Raw genomic sequence first — 23261 nt, 5'->3', positions numbered from 1 at the left:
GACAGGCTGTAGAACGTCATCAACCGGAACGTGGGACATCAACCGTCCTGGATTCATAGCAACAGTCACAATATTTTAAGAAAAATGTCTGATCAAACAACTTCAAACTTGCATTTACTGCTATGCAGTCATTTTACACACACACACACACACACACACACACACACACACACACACACACACTGCAGCTCAGTGACACACCCAGAGATCTGCAGAGTCTCTTTCGCAGCCTGAGGGAGAGGATGGTGTTTCCAGCTCCGCCCCTTCTCCCTCTCCCAGTTTCAAGCTCCATGCAGGTGAGGGGAGATCAGCTGGGCACACACACACACACACACACACACACACACACCTGAGGCATTCGTTTCTCTCTCAGTGAAGAAGTCCTGAATGCAGTAACCATGGGAACTGAAGCTTATCTGCGTCGCAGAGTGATAAAACCGGGTTATGGTTACCATGGCAACGGCCAAGCAGCGCAGCATCATCTCAGCGTGGGTCAGAACTTAGCCACACCCCCCGCCCTCCACATCTCTTCTCCTCTCCCACTCGCGCGCATCTTTCGCGGGGATCTGTGACGCCGCGGCGGGGCGTGGCGTGGCGTGGCGGGGCTGGACCACGAAGATCCGGGTGGTTCGGGTTCGGGTTCAGCCCATGATGCTGCGGCAGGTCCTGCACGAGGGACTCCGGACGTCTTTCCACCGCCTGGGTCGCTTCGTGGCGAACCACCCGGTCTTCTTCGCCTCCGGCCCGGTGCTGCTGTCTGTCCTGCTGGGCGCCAGTTTTAGCCGCTACCGCGTGGAGGAGGACGTGGAGCATCTTCTCGCCCCCAAGCACAGCCTGGCCAGGATCGAGGGCAGCCTGGTGGACAGCCTGTTCCCCGTCAACAGGTCCAGACACGCCCTGTACTCCGACCTGCAGACCCCGGGACGCTACGGCCGGCTCATCGTGACGGCGCGCCGGGGCAGCGTCCTGGACCCGAACCACGCCGAGCTGGTCCTGAAGGTGACGGACACACTTTTACATATACATATTTACATTACATTTACATACATTTACATATCTATGTTTACATATTTACATCTACATAGTTACATTACATTCACATTTATGTATATATATATTTACATTCACATTCTCATTTACATATTTACATTTACGGTATTTACCAGACACCCTTATCCAGAGCGACTTACAACGTGCTTCCATGTCACCATGGATAAAGTGACCAGTTCTGGTTCACCAGGACCCCCAACTATGAATACAATCTTTTTATTCACTCTGTTCTAGTTTCTATACAGAAGTCAGACAAAAAGAAGGTTACAAGTTCATCTAAATCTTCTCTAAAGAGGAAGGTCTTGAGCTGCCGTGTGAAGGTGCTCAGTGACTGAGCTGGAAGTTCATTCCACCACCGAGGGGCCAAGACGGAGAAGAGTCTAGATGAATGTTTTCCTTTTACCTTGAATGAGGGACCAGGCGAGCAGTACTGGAGGCTCGGAGTATACGAGGTGCAGTGCGGGGTGTAATAAGGGCTGTGAGGTAGGATGGTGCTACTCCATGTTTGGCTTTGTAGGCCAGCATCAGTATTTTGAACCTGATGTGTGCAGCTACTGGGAGCCAGTGGAGGGAACGTAGCAGAGGGGTGGTGTGGAGAACTTGGGAAGGTTGATCAGTCGTGCTGCTGCATTTTGTATGAGTTGTAGACACACACACCTCACAGTATGACCGGGTTATTCTCCAGCCTGTTGCCTGTGGTTTTATGGAGGAACAGAAGAAGGACTATCTGAGTCCCGGACCTTCTGTAGATGCCTGCAGACGTCAGCTGAGTTTAAATTCCTGAACTGAAGAGTCAGGAGCTCCACCATGTGCCAGTCAGTCTGATGCTGCCCCCTGTTGCTTAGTAACAACGTATCTGGGTGTTTTTGATGCTTTTAGAACATCATTATCATGATGTTCCTGTCGCAGTTCTAGATGGAAGTTGGTAACGAGCATCTTCTTTTTAAAATTGCTTTCAGCTCCACCGAGTCATCACCCAGCTGCGGGTGCCCATGCGGGGCTTCAACTACACCTTCACCCACCTCTGCCTGCTGGACAACAGCAAGAGCTGCATCGTGGACGACATGATCCACGCCCTGGAGGAGATGCAAGCGGCGCGCACCTCCAACCGCTCCACGCCGACCCTGCGCTACCCCGTCACCCGCATGCGGGACGGGCGCGACGCCTACATCGGCCACCAGCTGGGCGGGGTGCAGCCTTCGCCCGGCGGCAGGGACGGGGTGCGTGTGGCCAGGGCGCTGCAGCTCACCTACTACCTGCAGGTGGTCAGTCCCCTCAACGAGCTGGTGGCCGCACGCTGGGAGCTGATGTTCTGCCAGGAGCTGGAGAGGTTCGGACACGCCCACCCCGAGCTGGCCCTGTTCCCCTTCACGTCGTCCTCGCTGCAGCGCGACTTCCAGCGGACCAGCCGCGTGTCCAGACGCCCCCTGCTGGTCAGCCTGGCCGTGTGCCTGTCGCTGGCCGTGCTCTGCTGCTCCATGAGGGACTGTGTCCGCACCAAACCCTGGCTCGGCCTCCTGGCGCTGGTGACCGTCAGTCTGGCCACGCTCACCTCAGCCGGCATCTTCAACCTCACCGGCAGCAAGTACAACTCCACCTATCTTGGCATCCCATTTGTCACGCTAGGTGAGGGCTTCATCTGCAGTGGTGGGCTGATGTGGGTCATCTTCTCTGTCCGTCATGGTAAAATGGATCCAGAACGGAAAGTGCATGAGGTTGTGTTTATGGGACATGACCTGGGGTTAAATGACGAATGCCGACCAGCGCCGTGGGTCTTATCTGGAACAAGACATCAGGCTGTTAATGGGCTTGTGATGACGATGATGTTTAGATGTAAATAATTATCTGATCATCAAATTTACAGTCAGTGTTCAGCTCATTGCTGCAATATCAGAATTAATCTGCCAAGACCCTGTAGAGATGATGGGACAACCGTACAACTGTGTGAGTTCTTCTCCAGCACATCTCACAGATTCTCAGTGGGGTGAAGGTCTGGACTCTGTGGAGGTTGCTCACTTTGTAAAAATGAATCCTGAAAGAATTCGGTAGATTCAGGTAGTCGACCTGAACCCACTGCAGCAGCCCCAGATCATGGCGCCAGCAGGAGCTAGACGTGATGGAACAGGGTAATTCTGGACCTTCTTCGATTGATCCAGAGTCCAATCTTTATGCTGGTACTGTCACTGCTGAATAGAGCTCAGACCAAACTTTTTTTCTTCACTCACCTTCTCACTATTCTTCTCTTCCCCGTTAACCATTCAGTAGGCCAATAATCTGACCCCTCCTGAAACCCCTACCAGCATCGAAGCCGCACTTTAAATACCTTGTTAGTGACTGAAATGCAGTAATTATCCTGTAGGCGGGGGCATGTGTTGGGAGGTCCAGCGTCCCCAGGTTTTACGTTGTGAAATGATTTCTGTCGTTTTTTTAAATGCTCTCCATTATGTCACCTCACTAGGTCTCCATGGAAACAATTTCACATTAAACTTTGATATTAAACAACGAGGAGCACAATGCAACAGAGGGTTCTAATCCTTACATTTCTGGAACCATCATTAGTGGTAACCAGTGGCCTGGTAACCAGAAGACACAGGTTCAAACCCCAATTACTACCATCGTGTCCCTGGGCAAGACACTTAACCCTGAGTGTCTACAGCAGTCCCTGTCACTGCTGACCGGATAACACATAGGTAAAAGGTAAATAAAATAATAAAGTGAAGTGATTGTCACATGTGATACACAGCAGCACAGCACACGGTGCACACAGTGAAATGTGTCCTCTGCTTTTAACCCATCACCCTGAGTGAGCAGTGGCACCTCAGCGGATCGGGATTTGAACCGGCCACCTTCTGATTACGGGGCCGCTTCCTTAACCGCTAGGCCACCACGGTACAACATAACCGCAGACGTATCACGCACGCGCTACTTCCTCGTTCTGGATGATTTAAACCTGCAACCTCACATGGTATTTATTAAAAGTTGTGCTTCTGTCTGGCTTTATCTATTTATTCATGCAAATCCTGGGGATGTTTATGACTGCACACACCTCTAGCTCTGTACTCAGGTGCCCTTTGACCTTGCTGTGGTGTGTTGAAGGGTGTGGCATCCTAACGAAGCATTAAATGCAGTGAATGTCGAATGATGTCCAGACCAGTGTGAGAAATATTTCGAGATTTCAGTAAATGAATGGAAACTGTGGTGTGGGAGGTGTGGACGCTGGCTGGTGTGATCCTCCCTCGTGCCTGATGAGTCACAACCCCTGCAGATGAGGGCCATCTGCTTCTATCAGGCAGGAAAGGCGGGAAAAAGCCAGGAGACTGGAATCAAGAAGGAACAGGGGGAGATAGATGTTCCTACAACCGTAATCATAACCCCTGATGACTAGGGCTCTAGCTCGTAGCTCCATCTCTCTGCAGTGCGTTCTGGTTTTCTTCTGATGACCTCTAAAAGTAGCCTGACCCAGTTAACTGCATCTGTCCATCGCCCATGGGTCCCAGGGAAGCACCAGAAGCTTTCAGCCCATTAGATCAATTTTACATGACTGGTGGCTGAGCGGCGAGCGAATTGAAGCAGGTGAGGGCAGGGGTCTCTTCTCCTTCCATTGCTAAATACCGAGCAGAACGCTGCTGTGCGCTCATTAAAGCTATTATATTAAATTAGGAGGAACGAGGGAGGAAATTGGTCTCCTTTGTCGTTGTGTAGCCCCCTTAACTGAATTATCTCCATCCTGTCTATTTCCAGCAGCCATTTCTTTCATGTCAGGTAGAAGGAAGATTTATGCACCTCTTTCTCTCTCTTGCTGTCTCCAGGTCACGGTCTGTTCGGGACATTTGAGATGCTGTCTTCATGGCGAAGGACGCGAGAGGACCAACACGTGAAAGAACGCGTGGCGGCCGTCTTCTCCGACTGCATGCTTCCCTTCACAGCCAGCACCGCACTCCATCTGGTCACATTTGGCATCGGCGCCAGTCCATTCACCAACATCGAAGCCGTTCGGCTCTTCTGTCGCAACGCCTGCCTATCTGTTCTCTTCAACTACCTCTACATCCTCACCTTCTACGGATCCAACCTGGTCTTCGCCGGCTACCTGGAGAACAACTACCGCCACAGTCTCTTCTGCCGGCGCGTGCCCAAACCGGACATGCTCCAGCAGAAGCCAGCCTGGTATCGCTTCCTCATGTACACGCAGTACAATGAAGAGACGGCCTCATCCGAGCCTGGGGACCTTAACTCATACGAGAGCCACCTGCTGGTGGCCTTCATGAAACGCTACTACTGCGACTGGATCACCAACACCTACGTCAAGCCTTTCGTGGTGCTCTTCTACCTGGTCTACGTCTCCTTCGCCCTCATGGGCTACCTGCAGGTGAGCGAGGGCTCGGACCTCAGCAACGTGGTGGCCACAGAGACCAGCACCATCTCCTACACGCGAGCACAGCAGCGATACTTCAGCAGCTACAGCCCGGTCATCGGCTTCTACATCTACGAATCCATCGAGTACTGGAACGCCAGCGTCCAGGAGGACCTGCTTGAGTACACCAAAGGTTTTGAGCGCATCTCGTGGTTCGAGAGCTACATAAACTACTTGCGGCTGCTGAACGTGAGCACCAGCCAGCCTCGCAACAACTTTACCGAGCGCCTGCGTTCCGGCTTCCTGCGGCAGGAGAGGTTCACGCACTTCTCCGACGACATCATCTTCGGAAAGCGCGCCGACGGCGAGTACGAGGTCGTGGCCTCGCGGATGTTCCTCATCGCCAAGACCACGGAGAACAAACGAGAGGAGATGTCCATTCTACTGGACACGCTGCGCAAGCTGTCACTGACCTCACGGGTCAAGTTCATCATCTTCAACCCCTCCTTCGTCTACATGGACCGCTACGCCTCCTCCGTGGGCGCGCCGCTCAAGAACTCCTGCATCGCCGCGCTCTTCCTCCTCTTCTTCTCCACCTTCCTCGCGGCCGACCCCTTGGTCAACGCCTGGCTGACCGTGACCGTGGCCTCGGTGGAGTTTGGGGTGGTGGGCTTCATGACCCTCCTGAGGGTGGAGCTGGACTGCGTCTCGGTCCTGTGCCTGATCTACGGCGTAAACTACGCCGTGGACTCCAGCGCCCCGCTCGTGTCGGCCTTCGCCCTCGGGCGGGAGTACACGCGCACCCGCTGGGTGAAGCTGGTGTTGGAGCACCACGGCGTTCCTGCGCTCCAGAGCTACGTGTGTTACGGCGCCGCCCTGCTGCCGCTGGCCGCGGTGCCATCCAACCTGACGCGCACGCTCTTCCGCTGCCTCTTCCTCACCTGCATCATCTCCGCCTTCCACTGCCTGGCCATCCTGCCCGTGCTCCTCACCTTCCTGCCCCCTTCCAAGAAGAAGAGGAGGGACAGAAAGGGCGGGGCCAACAACCAGGAGGAGATTGAGTGCATGGAGATGGTGGACAGCACACGGGTGGTTGACCAGATTACTACAGTTTGAGGAGAATGGGAAATGGGATGAGAGATGGTCTCAGAAAGGCCTGACTGGACCTGCCAGTGCATCTCGCTGGAGATGCTGGAGGCTGGAAGCTGGGCCCAGTTCGGGCTGGTGCTGCGGTGTGCTGAAGCGCTGCTTGGTTTCCATGGTGCTGGAACTTCAGCTGGTGGAGAAGGCTGATAGTCTTCAGCAGGTGTTTGTAGACGAGTAGCAGAGTGATTATGCAAGAGGTCAAATGTACAGCGGAGGAGTTACATCTTCACCAGAGCATCACTCCCCCCGTTCCTTCCTGCTGTAATAGACGTCCTTTAAGGGCAGCGTGTGTGTGCGCGTATGTGTGTGTGTTCGTATGCCCGTGTTTGTGAGTGTGTGTTCGTGTGTGTGTGCCCATGTTTGTGTGTGTGTGAGAGAGTGAGTTCAGGTTCAGTGCTTCCATGGCAACACGTGACTAGTCTTGGATACAATTCAATTCATATGGCCACAATTTTAACTCAGTTTGTTCATATTTAAATTTGTTTCCATCAAGGAGCTCCGTTTGTATGTCACACCCTCTCCATCTCCATTTCTCCTTCTCCATCTTCGTAGCTGTTTCAGTTGAGCTCCAGCATTCTGGGCTCAGATGCTGAGGCGAAGTGAAGGATGTGGACCTCACCAGCTGCTCCGGGCTTCTCCTCTCCTGTGTTCCTCTGGAGAACGGCGGCCTGCTCCCCTCCTTCATGCTGGAGTGTCAGCTGTGGCCCAGAATTTTCCAGCATTGCCATGGGTGCAGCTTCGAGGGTGGGGTGACCTAAATGGGTGTCACTCATCTCCTCTGTGGGAGACTTTACTTGAATTTTGACCCTTTAAGATATTCAGACCTCTGTGCTGCTGGTCTTCATTTTCTGTCTGATGAATCATGTTAGAGCTTCACAAACTGAATCTGTGACGAGGTCACATCTCGTCACACGGAGTTCATCCTGCTGCTTTACTCACAAACACAATTCACATTCAGCTGTGCAGCTCACAGCCTATAATGATGTCAAACTCAGACAGGCACACAAACACACACACACACAAACACGTGCACACACGCGCGCGCTCACACACACACACAGACACTCACACGCACACACACAAACGCGCGCGCACACACAGACACTCACACGCACACACACACAAACGCGCGCGCACACACAGACACACACGCGCGAACACACACACATCCACACACACATGCACACACAGACTCTCACACACACGCACAGACATGCACACAGACAGACACACGCACACACACACACACAAAGACACTCCCACACGCGCATAGACATGCACACACACAGACATGCACAGACACACTCACGCGAACACACATACACATGCACACACACGCATTCGCACACACCCACATATACACACGCGAAACACACAGACACACGAACACACACAACCGGACACACACACACCAACACACAGACACACACGCGCGAACACACACGCACACACAGACACACGAATACAGTTTCGCACACAGCCACATACACACACGCACACACACGAAACACACAGACATACGAACACACACACCCGCACACACACCAACACAAACACACATGTACACAGACGCAAATGTACACATTTGAATTACAAACATGTTTGACAGCTATTTTTGGTTTTGTATTTGTTTATACAAATTTCAAAATAAAATAAAAATATTTTGAAAAAGTCAAATAATCTTTATATTTGCGTAGCACGTGTTTATTTTTTACGGTCTGCACCGTGATGTGGGGGTCTGGGGCCTTTTTAATGACATGGCTGCACAGCACCCCCCAGTGTCTGGGAAACGGAATGCGTCTTTCAGATTCAGAACCTACAAAAATCCTCTGGGAATCCATGGTGGCGGGAAAGTTGTGAGCTCTGCGTGTGTCGGTATGCAAACACGAGTCTATGGCGTCATGGTGGTGCACTGCGTCCGAGTGGAACAGTAGCTGTGGGCGGAGACGTTCTCCCTCAAGCTGCCGGGGAACAGTCACGCCATCGTCATGGAAACACAAGAGCGTAAGTGAATATGAGGAGGTTTCACCCCCTGTCCATCAAACAGTGTGGAACAAGAGGAACAAGAACAGTGGCCTGTTCAGACATAATCACAGAACACTAATTCGAGTTTGTAATGATTAGATGTACAAGATCAGTGTAGAAGGTGGTCCATTTTACTTCATATTCTGTACCGCACATGTAACTTCAATCAGATATGAATCTGGTGCTTTACCAGATACCATAATGTGATTATGTCCTGTAAAGGGGCTGGGTGGCTTACATTCACAGCATTTACCAAACACCCTTATCCAGAGCGACTTACAATCAGATTTTACAGGGACAGTCCCCACCTGGAGACACTCAGGGTTAAGTGTCCTGCTCAGGGACACAATGGTAGTAAGTGGGATTTGAACCTAGGTCTTCTGCCCCCCACCTCCTCAGTCAATCCGAGCAAAGCTTAAAAGCATTTACATTTTACATTTACCACATTTGGAAGACACTCTTATCCAGCTACTATAAGCGTTCTCTAAACAGGAAGCTTTTTATCTTGCGTTCGAAGCCGTTGGAACATCTTGTGACGGCAGTGGAGTGGTGCGGGAGAATTCAGCCCCCAATTATAGGTCTGTGGAGTGGAACCTATGACAGACAAGCATATGAGGAGCAGATAAAACATTTTAACAGTGTGTTGAAATACCACTGATATGAAAGCCAGTGTTTTAAACCTTTACGTTTATTTCTCTCATCCTGCTTCAAATTTAGCAACAAATTAAGAATGTTTAAATCTGTCTACATTTGCCTGGTGTTTGTATAGGGAAGCGTTGGTGTACTTGTGGTGTAATGTTAGAGCAGTGTTAATGTATATTTAGTGTAGATTAATATAAAATAGTGTAAGGTTAGTGTAGCCTCAGAACCTTATTGAGAGATATAGATTATGGCTGTAATAGATGTTTGCCTACAGGATCTACATAAACCGACAGATCGCATGCTTCCTCATTCTGGATTATTTAAACTCCCTCCTGTAAGTCATGTATTTATAACAACTGTCATAACGTTACATATTTAAATGAGAATTGGCTTCCTCGAACCATCCCCCTTGGTGAGCAGTAAGCACCATGACAGGCGCCCGGGAAGCAGTGTGAGGGGACGGGACCTCAGTGGCACTGCTCTTTTAAAATTTTAAATCTTTTCCCCAAAATATCAAATACAAAACCGCCCAATCTGGCAACCCTGTGGAGACTATCCTGTATCTTGCATCTTCTGTTTTCCTCTGGTTTCTAAAGTAAATGTGGTTTAGAATAGTCGTACAGTGTATGACTAGCAGGACAGGATGTCTGGTAAAGGTAAAGATGACCTGATAAAATGTAGATCTGTTAGAGGAGGGACCCTTTTTTTCTCATTTGAGACAGGTTCTCCAGTTGTACTCGAGTCTTGCCCGTTTTCCCTGACTTCCCTGGAGCTATGAGCAGCTTAATGGAGGTGGACTCCCAGCTGTGAATTTATCACGGTGAGATGAGAGAAGACTATATGATTTTTTTTCACAAGGCAGATTATGAAAGAATGCAAAGCAGATGGTGATGGGCACTCTTCACTCTGTCTAGGAACTCCAGCATCCTGCTTCGCTGGCCAGTAAGAACCACAGCAGCTGCTGCCTCCCGCCCTCAGATGGAAGAGCAGAAGAAGAAAACTTGTCTCTTTTCCATCTTCACTTTCTAACAGAGGACGAGGTGATGTGAAGAACCTTACAGATGCTGATGGGAATGTCACATTAACTCCATCTGTGTGTTTTATCACAGTGTCCAGTCTGGAACTGGTATGGAGCAGTAGCGTAATGGAGTACCACCAAGCTGCTTCACTAGTCAGCAGAAGGTAAAAACATTGTTTTTTTTATATAACTCTATAGACAGCACCTGACAGAGAGGATGAGAGGATGAAGGGACTACATTCCTTTTTCTGTCTCCAGAGGAAATTGAAATGAGAACCACAGTCTGGGACTGTGATCCAAGTAACTTTTTAATGTCAGTGATTTTACGATCCCAGAATATATAATTTGGCTGTTTTAATAAGTTACATTAATTTAAAATTAAAATTTCTTTTTTACCTTGCTGTTTACTTTGACATTTCTCTCATCTGGATGTTCTGCTGCGTTTGCTTCCCATGGTCAATAACATTCCAGGTCAGGGACAGAAATCCCTTTACCTGCTTCTTACACCACAGAAAAAAACTATCTTCATATTCTTCATCTCTTCTGATTCTGATTCTCTCGGCTGTGGACATTCTTCAATTGTTACTTTCTGTCTGTATTCATATTATAGAATTCATGAATAATGAACCGCGGGAGGTTTATTTCTGTATCTGTTCCTGTTCTGTTGGTGGTTGGTAATGCAAATTGTATGAAAAGTTTTAAGAACTTCAAATATCACATTTCTCAGTACAATACTCCATACAAAAATGTTCATTTAATACCTTCTCCTCACATACACACACACACACGCTGCCCAGGGGCCACACATTCCTCCTCTTCTTCTCAGAATTTCCCGCAGTATCAGAACCGTCTCTGTTTCTCAACTTTTTTCAGGATGATACGTCTGGATGTGCCTGGAGGAGCCTCTGGGTTTTGGTTCCATGCTCCCTGTCTGCTTTGGCTCTGGGTTCTGGGATCTCCAGGTAACATGAGTTTTGCTTAATGAGTTTTGTGGAGATCTTCACACAGATACATTTACAGAAACTGAGAAAATGTTTTATTCTTAAATGACAATAAGAACGAATTAGTCACATAGAAATCAGTCTTAATGTTAATCTCTGACCAATAACCACATGTCGGGCAGATAGGTGGTGTTTGCAGGGACTGATATCACTTAAAAATGGCATCAAACAGAAACAGGGATCATAATGTCACCGTCACACCACAATCACATGACTCACTTACCCGTGAAGAGCGTACATACACTGGAGCAGGTGGAAGCAGATGGCACCCCTGATGAGCAGTGGGCACCATGACAGGCAGTGTGTGGGGACATTACCTCAGTGGCACCTGGGCGGTTCAGGATTCGAACCCACAGCCTTCCGTTTATGGGGTCGCTTCCTTCCCCGCTAGGCCATCGGCGCCCCATAAAAATGGCGCCTTGGATAGGATAAGTGCAGCGTTAATTCGATTTTTGCTGTCCTGTCACCTCTCTACAGCCACCGCATATTTCATGCAGGACTCGAAGGCTGTCCTGAATGGTTGCGGTGACTTCTGGACCCTGCAGGACCATTGGAGCATCCCGGTGCTGTTCCAAATGACCGTTTGTGTGGACGTGAATGTGGTGGCCGAGGGGGAATGGACGGCGTTCACCTATAACTCTCCACACACCCCACGGCATGACCTGGCCTTGCAAGGGGACCCCGAGTTCCTCTACGTCTGGCTCCTGGGGGTCAAGCACCGCTTCCCAGTGCGCCTGTCCCCCCAGCGCTGGCATCAGATCTGCCTGCAGCGGGACTCCCGGCACGACCGCTTCCGTCTGGAAGTGGGCGGGGACCCCGGCACGTACGAGCGCATGGTCGTCGCACACGCCATTCCCCCGTCGGGCCAGCTGCTGCTCGGCTGTCGGCCGCAGGACGCCACACCGGGATCCAGTCAGGGGAGGGTGGAGCTCTACCTCTTCCGCATGTGGGCCGACGTGCAGGACCACCACTCCTGTGAAGATGGCACAGTGGTGGGCTGGGACTCGCGCCTCTGGGGAATCACGGTCCCACGTGCGAGGGCCCACGATGAAGCTCTGCACTGCGGTGAGTAGCTCCGGCATCCAGGATGGCGACAGACGAGCAGAAAGAAAGTCGGCTTTTATGAAAAACGATATAAACATTTTTACATGCGCTTGTTCTCCTTCAGCACAGACCACAGGGGGCAGAGTTGCCATGGCGGTGCCAGGTGAGTGACCTGCAGCGGTCCTCGGGTATATGCATGACCATCTGTGTGCATTCTGCGTCGGTCGGGTGAGAGTGAGGGATAATCAGCATTTTCCTTTTTAAGAAGTGGCAAGCTCAGCCACGCCCCCCTTTCAGACTGGCCCGACCCCTAAAGAACCACCAGCCACACCCATCGAGGCCACTGCAGCCACTCTGACCACCCCTTTCACACCAACTGGACCATCTTCATCCAAGCAGAGTAAGAACGGCCACGTTCTTAAGAACGTCCATATTAACCTTCTTTTTCCCGACTGTTAACCCCGAAACGGCGTCTGCATGATCAGTAGTACTGAAACCAGGAGGTCTGTAGAACGCTGGGGTGGAGGCTTTCTGATCTGTAGATGCATGTCTGCTTCTCTCTCTGTCTGACTGAAGTTACAGGCCGGACTCGGGTGAAACGTGCTAAAGAGGACAATGACCATCACAGTGAGTTGCCCAACACCTCGCCTGAAACCAGCCTCCATTCTTCTCTCCCTATTCTCAACACAGCAATGTCACAGCATGTTGAAACCCTGTACGCAGTTTGCCTAATAATACAAAATATTTGGCCATATAACCGGCTCTAAAAGATGAAAGTGCCGACTCAGCAGCCAACAAAATAACACGAAACCAACCATATCGTGAATTCAAACAGTGACTCAATTATATTCCCCCCTCCCATTACTAATTATTAAATTGTTAATAACACAACTATTTACAGATCAGCCTAACAGTGACATTAATACGCACAGGGAAATGGCAGATCGTATGATGGGTACATTACATACGTTAAACATTTAACATATCTGTAGAAAATACCACCTATCATGTGAAGCCTAATAAATAACACAATCATTTCAGCCATTTATTACTTAAATACACATACATACAACCGATAACATGGAGAATGCTCCACCGAGGCCATTAATTTGACCCTTACGGCACAGGTAATGTGGAACCGAAATGAAATTCCCACCCACAATTCCACAGGAAAACACAGAAACACGAACCCCACAGCTTGAAACCACAACAATAAGTTTCGCTGGAGTTTACATGAGACGGATGCAATTTTCTCGTAACATGTGGGCAGTGGTGGCCTGTTGGGCCAGTGGCGGCCTAGCGGTTAAGGAAGTGCCCCTGTAATCAGGAGGTTGCCGGTTCGAATCCTGATCCGCCATGGTGCCACTGAGGTGCCACTGAGCAAAGCACCATCCCCACACACTGCTCCCCAGGCGCCTGTCATGGTGCCCACTGCTCACTGGGTGATGGGTTAAATACAGAGGACAAATTTCACTGTGTGCACCGTGTGCTGTGCTGCTGTGTATCACATGTGACAATTACAACAATCACTGAATGTGACATTAGTGACCAGCCCCACAAGACTTCTGGATTCAAGCAATCATCAAGCCTTCACTCTCTTTTAGGTACATATGCTGTGTTTTTGAACATCACAAATCCCAACACAACTATCACAGATATTCAGAACATGGTATGTATTTTCTGTGTGCGTGTGTATATGAATTATTGTTTTCCATTTACCTTTTCTCTTTCTGATTTCCAGATCTGCAATATGAGTTCGTACTGTGATGTTCAGTATGTAACACACACACACACACACACACACACAGCTCAAAAACACTACACCACCAGTCACATTCCACTCATGTGTGTTCCTACAGAAACGCGTGTACAAGCAACACAAGTCAAGCATGGAATAACTTTCAGGTCATTTTGGATTCTTGTGTGTCTCATGTGTATGTGTACATGTGTACAGTATGTCGCTGTCTTGTGTGGAATGTGACTGTCTTCTTGTATTTGTGCTGTTTGTGTTATTGCAGTTTCTTAATTTTTAAATCAGAAATCACACAGAAATGAAGTTTTCTGTAACAAATAATACATCCATCCAAAAATGTATTAAATATAATTTAACACTATTTTGTCAACATAATATAATCACAATCAAAAGTTATATGCTAGTGTGCAAAATCTAAATACTTTACTTTCTCTATGATTTCAGTTAAGTGAGGAATACAGAAAAATAGACAACGATAAATTCATCACACACTGCAGAATGGTATTTATTTCTAACCAGAAGCAGAACGGATTATACTGCAGTTGTCTGACCTCCCAGCAGGACAGATAAACTGGTCCTGGTCACCTGATGCCTCTTCCTATGCATACGTTGTAGAGTTTGTGTAAATATGTGCACATATGTGCCATTGTATACGTATATTAGTACATATATAATCATTCCTTTTGCTAGTGAGTAATACACCTTATATATAATTTTGCACTCAGCATTTAGTCACATATTGATAATAGTGAATATATAAGTCAAGTACATAATTCAAATAAGCGTTGAGGAGTGTGTGATGCTAAAATGCGGTTATACCAGAGGCGTGTAACCACTGAGTGTTTTCAAACAGCAGCTCAAGACCAATATTTAGATGAACTTGTAACCTTCTTATTGTCTGAATTATGTATAGAAACTAGAACAGAGTGAATAAAAAGATTGTATTCATAGTTGGGGGTCCTAGTGAACCAGAATTGATCACTTCATTGATTGTAACATGGAAGCACGTTGTAAGTCGCTCATAAAATGTACCGCCTTTGCTAGAAGACACGTTCTTTAGATGCGCTGCAATTCTTTTTTATAATCACCATTTCTTTTATTTCGGCACCGTCCTGCTTGCTGCACTCACTGCTTTTCTTTTAGCTACTGTGACCACTTCCTTCTTCACCCGAGCAGAGTTTAGAAAGCAGATACATGCGGTTTATAAAGCATGTTTTCATAAATCGCACAGTTTCATAAATCGCACATTTTCTTGGCGTACGTCATTTTCGTCTTTTTATCACACGTACACTTTTAGTACGAGTTCTATGCGAAGCTGAAGAAATTAGACCCCTGATAATTTGAAATGGACAAGGACAGGACGTCATTAAAAGTGTTTAGCATGAGGCTGGACGTCTCTGTGCTGCGGTTCTGTTCGTGGAGTTCAGGCTCCTTATTTGACTGTTTTAGTGTTTAAGCGGCATCATTAACGTCTTTTTGGAACTTTCAGGCAGCTTATGTCGAATGTGACGGTAATAACCAGTGGTAAGTGTGTGTCGTCTGTGTAGAACAGTGCATGCACTTTTATGTGAAGTGTGTGTCCTGACTGTTCTTTTGTGCACCAGTCTGCACAGCTGCATGGTGGTGCTGAAGCTAAACGCACAAGTGGACATGGGTGTAGTCAGTCAGGTCATGACGTCACTACTGCTGAACATTGGTCACATCAGCAACACTGCAAAAATGGGTTAGTGTGCGTGTGTTTGTAGAGCAACTGGAATTTCTCATCTTTAATGTTCATTATTCTCATAACTACACGCCGGCAGTTTGTGGGAACTCCTGTCAGACAGGTGCTGGGTTTTGCTGGACTTTCTCTGATCTCAGATTTTACCAGATCTGTGGACCTCAAGGCAGCTGTTGTAGCAAATGGTGAGTGTGTCTCCTGCAAAATGTGTGTTGATGTGTATTCATTTATGTAACGTGTTGGTAGAGATGGTCCTCACACCAAGGACGCAGGAAGCATGATGCTCAGACGTTTAGTAAGAAGGATGAGTAAATGACGATTGTCCTGCTAATTTCTGACCAGTAATGAAGATATGGCATTCCAATGCGTGGAGCTTCATTTCATCCTAACCACACCCCTCATCACATGCAACTTGACACAAAACAAATGGTGAGTGTGTCTCCTGCAAAATGTGTGTTGATGTGTATTCATTTATGTAACGTGTTGGTAGAGATGGTCCTCACACCAAGGACGCAGAAAGCATGATGCTCAAACGTTTAGTAAGAAGGATGAGTAAATGACGATTGTCCTGCTAATTTCTGACCAGTAATGAAGATATGGCATTCCAATGCGAGGAGCTTCATTTCATCCTAACCACACCCCTCATCACATGCAACTTGACACAAAACACATCATCAACTTCAGCAATCTCAACGTCATCAACAGATAACCAAATTACTGAACCACCCTTCACTACACAACAAAGCACAAAACAAACCGAGACAGAGATCATCGAAAGACGGAACACAGTCCCAGAAATGTCCTACGGCAGTAGCCTGACCGTAAACCAGACTGCATCGCCAGGGCCCTCAGAATCATCATCAGCTGTAACACCCAACATCTCCACAACTACAGGTACCAACATATCACCACCTATCAGTCAAAGCCTGGAGGTGAACTCGGTGCTAACTGGAATTTTTCCTGTTTTCTGTCTTCAAGTGTTGGTCAACAACCTCTTAGGCAAGACCAGTTCCAGTTCCACCTTAAATTCACATGTGGTGGAGGACGTGGTGAATATTCTGGAGAAACTGGTCACCTCAGAACTCAGTTTAAATGTCGCAAAGGACGTATTGTCGGTTGTCAACAACCTTCTGAGTGCTTCAGCAGATGCTGTGGCCTCCTCCGCTAACAAGTGAGGCATAACTATGAATAAAAAAAAAGAATCTTGAACTTCAAATGAACAATTCATGCAGATACTTATAGAAGAATACAAATGTTTTCCAGGCTGATCAAAGTAGTGGATGATTTGGCAGAGAGGTTGGTCGTACAGGACCAGAGTGCAACGATCTCAACGGACTCACTGCTCCTCAGCGTGAGTAAATCTGAAGGGGCAAATTTTTCTGGAGGGTCTTTTGTCATCTCCAGGGATCCAGGACAGCAGGTAGACGTGTATGAGGCAAAGCACTAACGCGTGAGAGGGAAGCGTATTAATAAGATACTTTAAAACATCCCTCTTGCAGGCCTTCAACGCCTCCATCAGGGATTTGGGCCAGATGAGCTCAACCAACCAGAACTGGCTGGAGCCCTCTGACCAGGCCATGATCATACTGCCCGCCTCCCTTACCAGTGGTCTCTCTACCGAACTTCAGTGGATATCCAGAGTCCAGGTCACCTTCTTTGATAAGCCGACCTTCTTTCAGGTATCAGCAACAAGCTCATTTCCCTCAGCTTTCTTGTTCTCCACAGGACAATAACACTTTGTGCTTTTTCACAGGACAATAGCACTAAAAGCTTGAGTCTTAATAGTCCGATTTTGGGGACAAGTGTGACAAATGTGTCTATCAGTGGACTGAAGGACAATGTGAATATCATCCTGAGGAACACTAAACCTCGAGTGGGTTGCATTATGAATTATTTCAATAAAGTTTTCAAAATGTCTGTCCAACCACTGACCTCACTCTGTGCTCCTAGGGGCAGAATAATGTCTTCTGCATGTTCTGGGACTTCAGCAAAAACAGTACATGCTCTTCATTTTTCACACCAAGTTCAAGTCTCTGAAGATTTTCTGTCACATGAACTGTTCCTTGTTTTTTTTTTTGGACAGATGGCTCAGGTGGCTGGAACCAGACTGGCTGTTCACTGAGTAACAACAGTTCTGACAACATTTCCATCTGTACCTGCAACCACCTCACCAGCTTCGCTGTGCTTCTGGTACGAATCCACACGCCACCCTTGCGCCATCTTGAAATAAAAGTCTCCAAACGATTGCTTCTCCTTGTCACAGGATCTCAACACTCCAGAAAATATTATACTCACCTACATCACGTACGTTGGCTGTGGAATCTCTGCCATCTTCCTTTCAGTCACCATCCTGTCTTATGTAGCATTTGAGTAAGTCACATGACAACAGCCTTCCACTTTATGAGGCTGGTCTAACAGCCAAGATGGAACCTTCATCAGAGCTCTGTTATCATTTCATGAAGACCATTTTAAACAGCGATTCATTAACCAGCGTATATGTTTCCAGGAAAATCCGCAGGGACATTCCCTCTAAGATCCTGATCCAGTTGTGCCTTTCTCTGTTTCTGCTCAACATCGTTTTCTTGATGGATGCCTGGTTGGCGCTCTACCATGAGACGCCAGGCCTCTGCATCACCACTGCCGCCTTCCTGCATTATTTCCTGCTGGCCTCGTTCAGCTGGATGGGCCTGGAGGCCCTCCACATGTACCTGGCCATCATCAAGGTCTTCAACAGCTACGTGTCTCGATACATGCTCAAGTTCTCCCTCATGGGCTGGGGTGAGCTTTTGAGGTCACTGCTGGGTTGAGAAGATAATCTGCTCCACCTGATGTTCATTGTCAAGCGATTGTGTCTTTCAGGCATCCCGCTTGTTGTGGTCATCATCACGCTCACAGTGAACAAGGACAGCTATGGCCTTGTGGCTAGTAATGGGTCCAAAGATGATTTGTAAGCTGCTTACTGTCTGTAGTGATCAGTCTGTGTTCTAAAATAAAAAATGAAGCTACTGCATGGCCGAGAGAAATGAATCAAACGCTTTTTCTTTTAGTTGCTGGTTTAAAAATGAAGTAGCCTTCTACACCAGTGTGGTGGCGTACTTCTGCATCATATTTCTGCTGAACTTGGCCATATTCCTCATCGTCCTGGTGCAGCTGCAGCGCATCAAGCGGCAGAACCCCCACAACAACAAGCAGCGCAGCGGCATGCAGAATCTCCGCAGCGTTGCTGGGCTCTCCTTCCTGCTGGGCCTCACCTGGGGCTTCGCCTTCTTCCCCGGGCGCCAAGTCAGCCTGGCCTTCACCTACCTCTTCACCATCTTCAACTCTCTGCAAGGTGAACGCCGGATTTCTGCTGCACCAACGTGCTGAGCTTACAGTTAAAGACTTTCTCCCTCATTTTCAGGATTTTTCGTTTTTGTGTTCCACTGTGCTCTGAAGGAGAACGTTCGGCGCCAGTGGAGAACGTATCTCTGCTGTGGCCGATTGCGACTGGCTGAGAACTCAGGTTACAAACACAATGTTCACTATTCATGTTCACTATCAAACTCACACTCACACTTAGGGGCAGTGGTGGCCTAGTGGTTAAGGAAGCGGCCCCGTAATCAGAAGGTTGCCGGTTCGAATCCCAATCTGCCAAGGTGCCACTGAGGTGCCACTGAGCAAAGCACCGTCCCCACACACTGCTCCCCGGGCGCCTGTCATGGTGCCCACTGCTCACTCAGGGTGATGGGTTAAACTCACACTTATACTGTACAACCGTAAACACACACGGCCATGTTCACTGTCAAACTCACACTTATACTCTACATCCGTAAACACACACAACCATGTTCACTATCAAACTCACACTTATACTGTACATCCGTAAACACACATGGCCATGTTCACTATCAAACTCACACTTATACTGTACATCTGTAAACACACACGGCCATGTTCACTGTCAAACTCACACTTATACATCCGTAAACACACATGGCCATGTTCACTATCAAACTCACACTTATACTGTACATCTGTAAACACACACGGCCATGTTCACTGTCAAACTCACACTTATACATCCGTAAACACACGCGGCCATGTTCACTATCAAACTCACACTTATACTGTACATCCGTAAACACACACAACCATGTTCACTATCAAACTCACACTTATACTGTACATCCGTAAACACACATGGCCATGTTCACTATCAAACTCACACTTATACTGTACATCCGTAAACACACATGGCCATGTTCACTATCAAACTCACACTTATACTGTACATCTGTAAACACACACGGCCATGTTCACTGTCAAACTCACACTTATACATCCGTAAACACACATGGCCATGTTCACTATCAAACTCACACTTATACTGTACATCTGTAAACACACACGGCCATGTTCACTGTCAAACTCACACTTATACATCCGTAAACACACGCGGCCATGTTCACTATCAAACTCACACTTATACTGTACATCCGTAAACACACACAACCATGTTCACTATCAAACTCACACTTATACTGTACATCCGTAAACACACATGGCCATGTTCACTATCAAACTCACACTTATACTGTACATCTGTAAACACACACGGCCATGTTCACTGTCAAACTCACACTTATACATCCATAATCACACACACGGCCATGTTCACTATCAAGCTCACACTTATACTGTACATCCGTAAACACACACGGCCATGTTCACTGTCAAACTCACACTTATACTCTACATCCGTAAACACATGGCCATGTTCACAATCAAACTCACACTTATACATCCATAATCACACACACGGCCATGTTCACCATCAAACTCACACTTATTCTCTACATCCGTAAACACACATGGCCATGTTCACTGTCAAACTCACACTTATACTCTACATCCGTAAACACATGGCCATGTTCACAATCAAACTCACACTTATACACCCATAAACATATACACATGGACATGTTCACCATCAAACTAATTCACACAGACACTCAAATGAAACAACTAAAACATTGTGACTCTTATATAGCATGGTGCAAAACAGCAGCCCACGGTGTAAAATCAGTAACATCTTGGACAACAGCTCCATCCCTCCACTCGTCCATCTCCACGCTGACCTTGGACCAGTCCAGACACTCGTTAGGGAGTGTTTACACCCCAGAGCTGGGCAGCACTGTCGGTTGGTAACACACCTGTAGTGTAAATGTTACTGGTCATGTTCGTGTACAGTGACAACTTTTTGTGTGTTTTGTGTCTAAGATGAAGGCTCCTTGAGTGTTTCTCTGTCAGACCCGAGTGGAGATGTGGTCCTTAATGACATCAGCAGCCGGTGCAGGTCTGCTAACCCACAGTCATCATGAAGAATCCTCCTGCCGTGTGTCCTGCAGTTCTGTTGTTGGAAAACTGGTTAATCCTGTTAATTTCCAGAGTATCTGGTTTATAATGAAGAAACTTTGTGAAAGTGATTATTTGTGATGTGATAGACAAGGCACCCAGGGAGCAGTGTGTGGGGACGGTACCTTGCTCTCAGGGACCTCAGTGGTACCTTGAGAATTGGTGATTAACTGCTAGGCCATCACTTCCCCTTATGTCTGAAATTAGGGTGACCAGCTTCTGAAAAAAAGGCTTTGGTGTCTAGTAAAAATATCACTTACACAACCTTGGGGATGGGATGGGATGTGTTAGTGATACTTTGACTATGGTGAGAGGGCGGGAAACCGATCCACTAGCGCGGGTGGAAGTGAATAGCTGTGTGGGACACCCATGATGTGACAAATGTTGAATAGCTCCAAAAAATTGACAATTCCACAAACCTGGCCAAACATGATATCTGGTCACCCTACTACTGAAACAGTATTCAAAGTCTGGTTTCAGGTGAAAATGATGGCCAGTAATGTTGGACAAGCATGTCAGGAATATGAGTACCTGCACTCACAGTCACAGTTTATGACCGTACGCTCTTACCTGTGGTAAACTAATGTGTTTTATGTGAATATTGCTGTTTGTTTAGGAATAATAAAATAATATCATGTTAGAATAATAATCCACAAGACATTGGCTTTATGTCTGCACCTTTGAAGGAAACTAAGATATGAAAATAATTAAATATTACTGTTTATTTTTATTTTTAAGTTGTTTCAGACCTTGCAGAATGGGGTACAATAATGGGCATTCTGATCCAGAACTGGTTGATTGGTAGGTCAACTGCTCATTGTCCTCTGCTCTTTGCATTAGTTTTTTGTAACATTGCTTATGGTGGTTCTCACCACTGCAGATATGATATTACTGAGACACTCAGTTAACAGGAGTGGGAGATGAAGAAGGATTCAAGATGGCATGTTATTAACTGCTGGAATTGCTCACCTGGTCTTCAACACAGATCCCTATGGCCAACATTAGCCAAAAGCTCCTTGGCTTTTCAATCAACAATATGATCTAATACAGTTGATGGTTATTAATGTATGTAAACATTCTTTTAAAATGTAGCAGCGAGGGGTGATTCATTTCTCATAAATTATTATTCATTTCTCATAAATGACTTAAAAAAAATTTTCATTTATATCTAAGCTGCTGTTTGGAGAGACAGAGAATGGGATTTAAAAGACAGGATCTTTTTTCAAGGTTCAGTAATGTGTCTAGTCTCCTACACAACATGCATCACCAATCTTTCCCACTCATGTATATTCCTTCTGTACAGTGTCACACGGATCCGCCCCTATCTGTCAACCCACATACTGGTTAAGTCCTTATTATTCTCACAACTAGCAGGTCTACCTAACACACCACCCCAAAATACTGATGCTGGACTACAAAGATAAACATGGGGCAGCACCATCCCACCTCGGGGCCCTTATAATACCTCACACTGCACCTTGCACAGCAGCTGAAGACCTTCCTCTTAGACTAACATATAACTTTCTCACAGTCTGACTTATAGAAGGAAAAACTACAACGGAGTGATTCAAATGATTGTATTCATAGTTGGGGGTCCTAGTGAACCAGAACTGATCACTTCATCCATGGTGACATGGAAGCACGTTGTAAGTCGCTCTGGATCAGGGCGTCTGCCAAACGGCGTAAAATGTAAATGTAATGTGTGTGTGAGCATGTGAGATTGACAGAGAAGGCACATGAGCATGTGATGATTATTGAGGAGTGTGATACAAAAATATTTAGAAATTGTATTTGATTATTGTTAAATGTATGATATATTTGAATTTTGGGGCCAGTTGGCAACACAATAAAATACCTTTCTGGTTTTATTTACAGCATTTACCAGTCGTCCTTATCCAGAGCAACTTACAGTCAGTAATTACAGAGACAGTCCCCCCCCCTGGAGACACTCAGGGTGTCCTGCTCAGGGAGACGGTGGTAGTAAGTGGGGTTTGTATGGTTTATTGGCAAGCGTGTTACCCGCTAGGCTACAACAAAATATATTGCACCAGGCTAGGCAGGTGTTGCTTTTCATGTCTGGTCCATCTTACTGGGTTTTATCTTCTATTCCTGAATTT

At 47.2% G+C, this 23261-nt stretch overlaps 2 protein-coding genes across 8 annotated transcripts; both read left to right on the top strand.

Moving 5' to 3' along the window:
* Positions 1-392: 392 nt before the first annotated feature.
* On the top strand, positions 393-7658 carry ptchd1 (patched domain containing 1). Its single transcript, XM_028968312.1, has 3 exons — positions 393-999; positions 2010-2676; positions 4860-7658. The coding sequence occupies exons 1-3, from the start codon at positions 649-651 to the stop codon at positions 6515-6517; spliced, it is 2676 nt and encodes an 891-aa protein (XP_028824145.1). The 5' UTR covers positions 393-648; the 3' UTR covers positions 6518-7658.
* Positions 7659-9802: 2144 nt separating this feature from the next.
* Positions 9803-23069, top strand: LOC114773834 (adhesion G-protein coupled receptor G2-like). 7 transcript variants are annotated; one of them, XM_028966005.1, is made up of 30 exons: positions 9809-10034; positions 10129-10254; positions 10324-10396; positions 11106-11194; positions 11711-12298; positions 12402-12440; positions 12543-12677; positions 12854-12904; positions 13882-13946; positions 14019-14050; positions 14137-14182; positions 15520-15554; positions 15635-15753; positions 15833-15935; positions 16093-16179; positions 16337-16644; positions 16729-16921; positions 17014-17170; positions 17250-17429; positions 17504-17623; positions 17701-17746; positions 17834-17940; positions 18014-18120; positions 18257-18528; positions 18610-18697; positions 18798-19081; positions 19151-19252; positions 20780-20929; positions 21010-21085; positions 21883-23069. In XM_028966005.1, exons 3-30 carry the CDS (start codon positions 10359-10361, stop codon positions 21947-21949), a joined length of 3684 nt encoding a protein of 1227 aa, XP_028821838.1. In that variant the 5' UTR covers positions 9809-10034; positions 10129-10254; positions 10324-10358; the 3' UTR covers positions 21950-23069. The 7 variants fall into 7 exon arrangements, with proteins under 7 accessions (XP_028821867.1, XP_028821838.1, XP_028821848.1 ...); XM_028966015.1 differs by having other exon boundaries at positions 10129-10396; positions 21883-21945; positions 22025-23069; XM_028966034.1 differs by having other exon boundaries at positions 9803-10034; positions 10129-10396; positions 17014-17101.
* Positions 23070-23261: the final 192 nt, after the last annotated feature.

Source organism: Denticeps clupeoides, chromosome 2 (genome assembly GCF_900700375.1).
Source record: "Denticeps clupeoides chromosome 2, fDenClu1.1, whole genome shotgun sequence".
NCBI lineage: Eukaryota > Metazoa > Chordata > Actinopteri > Clupeiformes > Denticipitidae > Denticeps > Denticeps clupeoides.
The sequence above is the reverse complement of the archived record's forward strand: the minus strand, read 5'-3'. Positions and strand labels throughout refer to the sequence as shown.